At 50.0% G+C, this 10,697-nt stretch overlaps 1 protein-coding gene across 1 annotated transcript; it reads left to right on the top strand.

The window, feature by feature from the left end:
* Window positions 1-1,336: 1,336 nt before the first annotated feature.
* LOC133409329 (uncharacterized) lies at window positions 1,337-7,227 on the top strand. The gene is made up of 7 exons (XM_061689173.1): window positions 1,337-1,702; window positions 3,066-3,280; window positions 3,361-3,463; window positions 3,552-3,647; window positions 4,286-4,815; window positions 5,351-5,775; window positions 6,204-7,227. The coding sequence occupies exons 1-7, from the start codon at window positions 1,535-1,537 to the stop codon at window positions 7,106-7,108; spliced, it is 2,442 nt and encodes an 813-aa protein (XP_061545157.1). The 5' UTR covers window positions 1,337-1,534; the 3' UTR covers window positions 7,109-7,227.
* Window positions 7,228-10,697: the final 3,470 nt, after the last annotated feature.

The raw sequence follows: 10,697 nt of genomic DNA, 5'->3' as shown, positions 1-10,697 counted from the left end.
GTTCCATTTATAGACAGGCAGGTCTGAGACACTCACTCCCTGCATGCGTGTGTGTGTGTGTGTGTGTGTGTGTGTGTGTGTGTGTGTGTGTGTGTGTGTGTGAGCGAGAGATACATTGCAGAGACACTATCTCTCTCTCGCTCTCCCCGCCTACGTTCTCGAACACAGAAATGGCAGAGCTCAGCGAAAAGCACCATGATGCATTGCAGCCATCACGCACGCACACACACGCACACACACACACACACACACACACACACACACACACACACAGAGTAAATCCAGTGACCATTTTGCGGCACCACAGCCTCATCTCCAGTCTTTGTGGATGAGAAAATTGAGTGAAATTAAAAAACACGCACACACATACTGGGTTGGTAACCATAGCAACTGAAGCACCAGCATGGCAGGATCGCTAATTGTGATGGAAGGCTTCATGCACGTGAGTGCGAGGCAGCGCGTGACTTTATCCCGCCTTTGTTACGGCTTTGATACTACCTGCGAAGGCGGAAAATTGCCACGGGTTGGCTTTGACCCGCCCATTCCACGTCGGTGTTGTCTCTACAGAAGGGCAGCACTGGGAAAAAGGTGGGGAAGTGACATCTTTGCAGCCGCTGTGGCAGGGGAACGAGGAGACAGTAGCCTCTTTCACACGGAGTGGCCGCAAAATTGCCACATCGGAGCGATAACGGTCGTTTGCATTTATCCACCTTTGCTTTTTACACAGAACCAAGGGGAAGGCGGGTCGAAACGAAGTCTTAGGAGCAGGCATATGCGCAGGAAGTTGCTCACATCCCCGAAAAAAGGACACCCTTCGCCCATCGGGGTGGGGTCAGGGGTGGAGTGGAGGGCTGCAGACAGAGTGTGCTGATTGGAAAACAATAACCATCGGGTCTTTGGGGTGGCAGGTGCTTGAGCACCACTTGGGGTCTATGTGTGCACGTGCATGGTTAGGATTAAGGGTCAAGTTGTTCGTGGTATTTCTAGTACATGCACTTACCTGTTATTTTTATTCACAAAGCTCAATACTTATTTTATAGTTTATAGTAATTTTGGAGTTGTCTGTTTTGGAAGAAATAGTTTTTCTTGGAGTCGTCCGGTTTTGCACTGAAATTATGTCAAAGACGTCTTTGAGAGACTTTTTCAGTTTTTCCATATTTGCCTCTGAAGTGCTGAATTTATATAACCTTAGAGTCCACTAAATGAAATTGTGCGAAATGCAATTAAAACGCGCATCTTCCGCGAAGATGGCTGAAGTGTTTCCTCTGCATTTGTCTGCGCAGCCAGGCTACCCCCCTTTGCACACGTCGCTTCTCCCTCGGAGGTCGATGACATCCTGAAGGGAGCCCGCAGCAGCTCCAATTGGCTCCCAGTCCAAGGATGCGGCCAATCGGATTCGTCCCTGGGCTGCGTGTGTTTCCCCTTCCCCGACTCCCTGTCTTGCGCATCACTTTCAGGCTCCCACAGTGCTACATGGATGTCCGTCGGCCCGACGGCGGGTTTTCCGGAGCCCCGGTGATGGAGGAGGGGGCACATGATGCACAGATGCCGAGGCAATAGACGAGGAGAACGCAGTAGAATTGGAACGAGACCTCAGAAGCGAGGAGGAGGAGGGGAGCGGCCGTCGTTGATCCACACAGGAGCCCGGGCGTCTTCCGCCATGGGCTGCTGGCTCTCCGGACCGTGGGTGGGCGACCCAGCGGTGAGTAGCACCAAGCCCCAATCCGCCAACGGATGCTGGGCACGAACGTGCGTTTGAAACCTCCCCAGGTTGTCTTGGGGAAGTACGTAGAGCTGCAAAATGTTGCTCCTCTGACCGACACAGCTCTAAAATGTAAGCGTGTATGTGAGACTGCTGCATACGGTACACTCAAAATAGATTTAATATTCAGATTATCGTGTCTGTTTGTACCGAAGAAGCGTGCACCTCGTCAGCCATTTTGTGCTTCTCAGCCCAGTCTGTGCGTGTGTGCGTGTGTGTGTGTGTGTGTGTACACTGCCTGGCCACAATATTAGGCACGCATCTCATGATGTTCAATGCACGAATTCCACCTTTAAAAAGACAATGATATTCGGTGTGCACTTAGCGCATTAGTGTAGTGTTACGTTTATTCAAGGGATGGACATAACAATCAAGAAACCGATTGTTGACCGACAATACTGGAAGAATGAAAGTGGCAGCTGTTATTTCTTTTCCTAAGGGGAGGCATTTGTTTGTTTAAGTGGACGACACATTTTTAACCTGACCAGTATTCATTCTACTGCTTCTTTTTTTTTCTTTTGCAGGAGGGAGGCGTTTATTGATTTAAGTGCACCCCCCCCTCAAGTGCGTTGACCTCAATAGTTGGTCAGTATGTATGTGTGTGTGTGCGTGTGTGCGCCTGTAGCTGAATGTAGAGGAGGGTGACTCATGTGATGCGCTGCAGCTCGCGCGTCTCATTTCATGTGTGCCGCAGACGCGTGTGCGTGCGTTTGTGTGCAGGGTGTGCGCCACCACGTCCGTCTTACTCCCGTCACACGGCTGCGGCAAACCCCAGGAAGAGGGCTGCGTGCACGGCGCGTTCTGACCCGCTTGCGTAACGGCGACTGCGCGGGCGAAGGGCGCGCTTAAAATGGAAGCCGCGACGCGCGAACGAAGAGACGACACGGGCCCATTTGCAAGCGAGCGTTCAATGCTTTTCTGGAATCTCACTTCGCAAGGTGTGAACGAGCCAATTACGTCACAGTGACATCAGCGGGGTTTTTTTTGGTTTTTTTTCCCTTTTCTTTTTGCAGCGCTGACTTTTTGAGAACACGGCGAGCTCATTTTCATGTGTGAAAAATTAAAAGAAGTCACTGATGGTGTAGTGGTACACTCGCCTGACTTTGGTGCAGGCAGCGTGGGTTCAGTTCCCACTCAGTGACGGTGTGAAAGTGAGTGCGAATGGTTGTCCGTGTCTATATGTGTCCTGCGACTGACTGGCGACCAGTTCAGGGTGTAGTCCGCCTTTCGCCCGAAGTCAGCTGGGATCGGCTCCAGCTCCCTCAAATAGACCTCTTCGAATGTTTGCATTCCTTGTTTCCAGCTGAGCCAACGCGACGCGCTTCGCATCCTCGCGGCGAGTCGGCTTCCCGTCACCATGCAGGTGAAGAGTCAGAGGGGCGGCGGCGGCGGCGGCGCCATGGAGGCGGACCCCCGTGGGGCCTGGGAGCCCCTGCCCCTCAACCTTCAGCACCTGAATCTGCCCCTGCCCAGGATGCCAGCGGGGCTCAACGCTGCCAGCCCCGCCTATCAGGACAGGTGATCGCCATGTTTTTCCCGTCACGTATTGGATGATATTGTCACCCCCAAAAAAGTACGAGTTTCTCTCTTTCCTCCAGGCATTATTTCGGCCACTTGTCTCTGCCGCAAGATCACTGCGACGGAGGACGCTTCGGCTACCTGCCAAGCTCCCCGAGGGACACCGTGGACACGGGCCACCAGGTAACGCCCCGTAGCCTTACACGTGGATGCCTACAGACGCTTCGTGCCTCCTCTCGTGTTCACTGTTCCTGCGTGGGGACTCACTCAGGATCCGGATGTGAGCGGGCGGCGAGCCAAGGAGCGCAACTGCCTGATGGGATGTTGCAACGTCAACCTCGACGAGCCCAAAGGATACCACGGCCAGGTAACCGGGTAACCCCCACCCCATTCCAGCTACGATGCGTGTCAAAATCACACAAGAGAAATGAACAACACTCATCATTAACTACAGTATATACTGAGAGCTTCTGAGACCGTTTTCCCTCACGTGTTTGTCGACCTCTGTTATGTATGTATATAAATATGGACCTGCGTTTTGTGTCTGCTGCTGCGTCTGGGCCAGGATTCCCTCGAATAAGAGGTTTCGTCATCTCAGTGGAATATTTCCTGATTAAATCAAGGTTAAAGAAATAAGAAGAGAAATACTTTGTATCCTGCTCTTCTAAAAATAGATGTCAATATGTTTCAAAATATTGATATCCAAGTTTTATATTCTCAAGGGAAGGAATGCGGTGACCACCGTCAGTGGTGGGCGGAGCCTTAGCACTCTCTATTAACCAAAATTCGCTTCTATAAATATTTTTAGCGGTGCGTCATTTACTTGCATTGTTTTTGCTATTTGTGGCAAACATACTTTTTTGTGGCATTTTTGTTGAGATTCTCTCATGTAAAATATCGTTGGCTCAATAAACGTTGGGAAATACAAATACAGGCCAGATCTTCAGTTAACGACCGTTCCGTGTGGTAACAAAGAGGACCTAACCCGAAACGTGTTCGCTGCAGCCGGACGATGACGACTTCATGCTGGAGAAGCCTTTGGGCTTCCTGCCCTTCCACCACGAGCTGGACAGCGGCCTTGGCTGGACCGACGGTTCCCTCCACCAAGGTGACCTCTCCGGCCTGGAGACCGAGGAGGCCGGCCTGGAGGACTGCCACTCCCGCGGCGCCCCGGGCCCCGGCGGCCGCGGGGCCTTCGGACCCGGCGGCGGCGGCGGCGGCGGCTCGCCTTCCTCCGAGTCCTTCGTTTCGTCGGAGCTCAGCGACTCGGGCTTCTACAGCGTGAGCACCGGAGAGTTCCGCCACTTCCAGAGGATGCTGGAGAAGCGCATGCGGCTGTACAACGCCAGGCTGCAGCACCAAGGAGAGACGTGCGAGAGGCGGGAGCGTCGCGACAGCTGCCCCATGAGCCACCGCGAGCTACTGGAGGCCATCCCCGAGACGCTCACCGTGCAGCCCCCGTGTCAGCGCCTGCAGATGGGGATGGAGGAGGCCCCTGGCGCCATCTTGGACGTGCCGAACCGCGGACTTTTCAGGTAGGTGGGTGGTGAAAAAGGTGTTCAAAAGTGGAGGTGAAAAGGGAGATAATCATCCAGAAGTGGGGTACACTCTCGACTGCTTGCTAGCTAATCGCAGGGAACATAAAGACAAACAACCACTCAATTCAGAGTCTTCGATGACGCTAACATGCATGTTTTTATGCTCTTTCTGTAACACTCTACATTGCCACAAGATGGCACCAAAGCCCTGGCTCGTGGGAAAATAGTCAACAATGTCAACAAAGTGTGGTTAAAGTGATAAATCTTGAAGATCTTTGCATGTAGGGGAGGGGCTAAGTTTAGCCTGGGTTGTTAGTGGAAATTGTGCCGCGTCTGCATGTACACGTACACCCAAACTCAACCAAGCTACAGTTTAGAATCTGCAAAAATTGGCGCATTCGGAACTAAAGGTACCACTCTATACAGTAAAAACCTGTAAAAAACGACGGCCTTGGGAATACGTAGTATAGATGGGCCGCAAACAATTCTTCTTAACTTGTTCTGACGTCGTACATGAATTTTTTTTCCCCAGGGTGTCATCAGTCCAGTTCCACAAAACGGACCGTCCCTGCCTGAACCGCCACAGCTCCAGCAGCGGGGCCCTCTTCAACCCCTCCCACGCCCACACGGCCGTGCCCCGAATGAGCGGCCCCGTCCTCTCCACCTGCAGCACGCCCTCCAGCCACCGGAGGCCGCTAGCTCCCACGCAGCAGCCGCACCACCTGGGTCCCGGCTCGGCGGGGATGCTGAGGAGAAGCCGTACCCTGCACCACCGCCCGCCGCAGCAAGAGTACCGGCGTAGGGCCAGCCACCCGGCCTCGCCGTCCTACTGCGCGGCCACCCTGCACCGCTGCGGCGCGGGCCCGCCTCATGGCGTCCTGCAGCCAGGGCTGCCGGAGGAGACCGAGATGGGGGCGGACGTGATGGCTTCCCCACTCTCCGCACAGCAGCACCCAGGTACTCTGGGCCACACTTGAAAAAATAATAATATTTGGAGTAGCGGTGTCTTAACTCTGTAGTCCAGCCTAATTTCACGTGAAGAGGGCCGAACCAGTTAAATCATAGCATAATTATTATAAATAAGAGCTTTTGACACTCACACTGTTTACACTGTCCCCACCCACTTAAAACAATAATAAATAAAAAAAAAAATATATATATATATATATATATATATATATATATATATATATATATATATATATATATATGTGTATTGCATTACGGACCGTGTCAAAGGTTATTTTTGGTATATGCCAAAGGTCACCAAACATGGACGGCGGGACACAAACGGAGCCCGATGCAAAGTTTGAATTCCCCTGGGTTAAACTCATGCAAAAATGCAGTTTAGACTTAAGACAAATCGTCATTTGTCTTTTTTTCAGTGCACATCCGGGTGCCCAGCGATCACGAGCTGCGCTACAACGCCAACCCCAATGCCCACCACGAATGGTGGCGGCAAATGACCTTGATGCCCGACCCGCTGGCGACGGAGCAGGGCGACCAAATGGAGAGGGAAGATATGGAGAAAAGTCTGGATAGGGAGGCGCGGATTCAGGAGGAGGTGGAACGAGACTTGCAAAGGAGCCGGGCGGCCAGGGAGCAGCGGCACCTCCAGGGCGCGGTCCACCTCGCCCAGCCGGGGGACGTCAACGACACGTGGCCCAAGCCGGCCAGCCGCCAGGCCCAGGGTGGCGGAGGAGGAGCCCGGGGTCTTTACAGCACCCTGGAGGGCCACACGGGGGCCACCCCTACTACCGCATTGGATGCGAGGAAAGCGCAGCCGGACGCGCAGCCGGCGACTTCCGGTCTTCAGCCCAAAGCGATCCCTTGCTCCAAACCCAGCACAACTTCCCGGGTGTCCAGGAACCAGCTCCTGAGGGACCGGGCGTCACAGCTGGCCGACGAGCGCAGCGGGATGAGCACGGACGAGGAAACCAGCGCGGACATGCTGCTGGGTCGGTACTGGAACCGGACGGAGAGGAGAGAACACTTCCTGCTGGCCCGCGAGCAGAAGCAGCAGCAGGCCCGGGGAGGGGCAGGAACCGGGCCCGGGCCCGTCCCGCCCCGCTCTCCGGCGCCGGACGCCCGGGCGGGCGGCGCCGTGACGGACGGGCGGTGCAACACGGTGCTGGAGATGAGTCAGAGGAAGCTGAGCCGGCTGAGGAACCGGAAGATGTTGGACGACTGGACCACGGTGGAGGAGCTGCTGACGCACGGAACCAGGCTGGACAGCCACGACCACCGCATGCTGTGTGCCCGCCCCCTGCTCACCGTCACCACTGTCTAAGTCTGGAGGTCTCAAACTTGTGGGGTCCAGGGACCCCTTCCTGGGGAGAATTTTCCCAAGAACCCTCTCATAAGCCTAACCCTAACGAAACATATCTACCATGCCACAGGAATGAAAAAGTTGCCTATTTTCGGGGGGGGGGGGGGGGGATCGTCACGTTACAATAACTTTTAGAGAACAAAAGTTTACATGTTATGACCGTGAAGTCGTATTTTTTCAGGAAACATTCTTGGAATCTTCATAATCTTCAAAGACATATTTTGTCAGGCTGAAAAGTCAGAATTGTTAAAGTCAAAGTTTAACAAGGAATAAAAAGTCATTTTAACATTTTAAGTACATTTTAAAAATAGAACTTCGCCCTCATAATATTACGTATTTTATTCTGGAAAACATGCCTTTATATATATATTAAAAAGGAATATCTACCAAAAAAATACGCCTGTTCTCGAAAAATCAGCCTACAGATTTTCTCCTCATATTTGCAATTGGGTACTTGCAAGTTCTGCTATTTGTGGATTTATCGTCCGTTATTACGAAAAAAAAACTTCACCTAAAAGTATGACTCGGGCGCCAAGTGCCAAGGAATGATGTTGAAGTGAGCGGGGGAGCGTCATAGAAAAGTAGTGCTTTGCCACCATCTTGTGGCATCTATAGGCAATTATGATTGTTAACCAAAATCACAAAAGCATGCGGAGCCTTTCGTCAGCTTTTTCAACTTCGCAGTTATTCCAATACCGATCCTTGCTGTAAGGCCGGCGAATTTACTACACTGCCTCATCGCAATTGCGTTTTCCCAACTTCCGATGTCACGTTTTGTAGGGAAACACGACACAGGCGCCCCTTTACCATCCTCCCTTCTGGCAGTCAGGGTGTTCTGCACCTCACTACTAAGTGCATAAACATAAAACTGAATTCCCTGAAACTGAGTTTCTAACTACGCAGGGGTTTCCTAAAACACGTGCCCCCTACTGTGACAACTCGTGATGATGAAAATATTGAACTCTTAGAGCAGGCATTTGCGCAAAGCCAAGGGAAAGTCGATGCTGGTGGAACTCGGCATCGCTAAATCTCAATTCCGCGGGGAACGCTTTGCCCGTACTGACTTCAGGTTTCAAGCGGAAGATTTTGATGCTCAACAACGTGAAGTCTGTGATAATGAGATCATCTCGCAGCACAATAGTGGTCGGATTTGCGCAACTGTTGTGGTTTACGCGTTAAGATGAATAGATACGATGTCAGCGGCAGCGTCCAGGACAGTGAGCAAATGCTTTCATGGTTAGCGTGTCTCGGGTGTTAAACTTCGCCTCTCACACATACACCCCCCCCCCCACTGGAGCAGTGTTTGACAACCTTTATTGAGCCAAGGCAAAAACTTGACATGAGGAAAATCTCACGACACACCACCAAGCATAAGTGTCACAAAATATTTTGTTTTGGAGTCAGCCAGTCCTTCCTGAAACATCTCAAAATGCTCCTGCTCGCCTCTTCACTGGAACATATAGCACATAGTTGGTCCGAAAATGTTTTGTTTACTACAAATAATGTATCCAACTTCATCTATCTATGCCAGCGACGTGTCGTGACAGGCAGAGCAATTAAATGCTCTTCTTTTTTATTTTTTTTTTCAAATGTAAAACATTTACCTTGGCTCGATAAAGGTTCAGAAACGCTGGTGAAACTATAAAAGTGAGCATGGCCTAAAATGCTGCAGTTTGCAACAACCGACAACATTTCAAAGCGATTAGGATTTGTTTTTTTTCCGAACAGTAAAATGCAAAACAAACCCAAAATATTTATGTGGCTGATGCAAGGGAGGGACACATGATCACAAAACGAAAGAAATGAACACACTTAATGCTCCTTCGGAGCCCCAGACCGCTTGAGCTGCATGCGGCACATGTCCGGCTCTCCGCGGCTGGTTGTTTACACATCGGACTCGCTCACGTGTTTACTGACCAACAGTGCACCGACTGAAAGGACATGTCCACTTCGCTGCACGGATTGTGATGGAATCAACGGAAATACGCGCCAACGAGAAGGCGGAGGAGGGTGCGGGATGAAGTGCAATAATACCTCAGTCTCAGTGCTGCAGTTTTTAAGTCAGACAGAAAAAAAAGGTGCACAGAGATCCTTGTAGATATTTACATATTTTTATTGTAAATCCACAAGAGGGACCTAAGGAAACAAACCATTTTTGCACATTGTTTTTTTTTTTTTTAAATACAAAGTTATAAAAGGTGTTCCCGACCTTTTGCTTGCAGGGACGGAGGCCAGTGGACGACTGTAGATAGAACACAGATAGTGTGTGTGTGTGTGTGTGTGTGTTGACGTTTTATTTATCAACTGTCATAAAAAAATCTTTACGTGTTTGAAAATATTTCTTGTACTACATTTTCTTTTTTTTCAGGGGGGGGGGGGGGGGGTGTAATCTTTTGGGGTTTTATTGCACATTGTATAGTATCCAAAAACTGGAGACTTTTTTTTTTTTTTTTTTTTGAAACGAAATGAACAAAAAGGATGTAAATATTCTTGTGTCTCGATTAAATTTGACTATCGTTTTGTGTGACCGGGACGTTCGTATGTGTGTACATATTGATTTTGTCACATGCAGCCAGCAGGGCGCCGCTGTTGTTTTGGAGGCTGTGCACAGAACATCGGCGTATTCGTTCAAGCATGAGTTTCTGCCAGTTGAGCTTGATGTTTGTTTTTTTGCAAAAGTCGAACAAATTGGACTACCCCAGAACGGTCCCTGTTACCCATGAAAGAGTCAACAGAACCCAAGAAATGACCACTTGTTAACTCTCCATACAGTGGTTCCTTGAGATACGAGTGGCGAGTTTCTCGAGATACGAACTGTGGTTCGGGCGATTTTCTTTTTTTTTTTTTTGCAATGCTGCAGAAACACATGTAGACAGACAACACAGGCAGGCATAGATTCTTTATCATCTGCGAAAAACGACCAATATTACTGCCGCTCACTCGGTCACTTACAGTAGTTGTGAAACTATTCTTTGTTTGTGTTTGTATGAATGTCTTATACTGCCCCCCTTTGGCCAGGTGGCGCACAGCAGAAGGTGCCGCAATGAATTACCCGTGATGATAAACACTGTTTCATTCTTTACATTCTGTATAGTTATGTTATTACTAGATGGTTTTATCAAGTACAATGTTATAGAGTGCTATTTTCCATATTAAAAACACATTGCACAATTTTGGTTGATTCTTTGCGGAGGCTGGAACGGATTAATGGCATTTCCATTGATTTGAATGGGGAAATATGTTCTGAGATACAAGTGTTTTGAATTATGCGTGTGGTCACCAAAACAAAATTCAACTCGTATCTCAATGCGCCACTGCATTATGCCAATGATTCAGACGAAATCACGATACTGCTAATATTGATATCCAGGAACGACGCCATCGACTAAATGACAGTATCGTCTGACTAAAGAAAGAAAAAAATACGTCCGAATCTACTGCTATGATATCAGTCGATGATAAGATATCACCTACCTGGCGATCTGTCACACACGCTAAAGTGCATCTATCTATGCTAGCGACGTATTGTGAGCGGGGTTTGGAAATCCTT

The sequence above is a fragment of the Phycodurus eques genome, chromosome 10 (assembly GCF_024500275.1).
Source record: "Phycodurus eques isolate BA_2022a chromosome 10, UOR_Pequ_1.1, whole genome shotgun sequence".
NCBI classification, from domain to species: Eukaryota; Metazoa; Chordata; class Actinopteri; order Syngnathiformes; family Syngnathidae; genus Phycodurus; species Phycodurus eques.
This window is presented reverse-complemented; position numbering and strand designations above follow the sequence as displayed.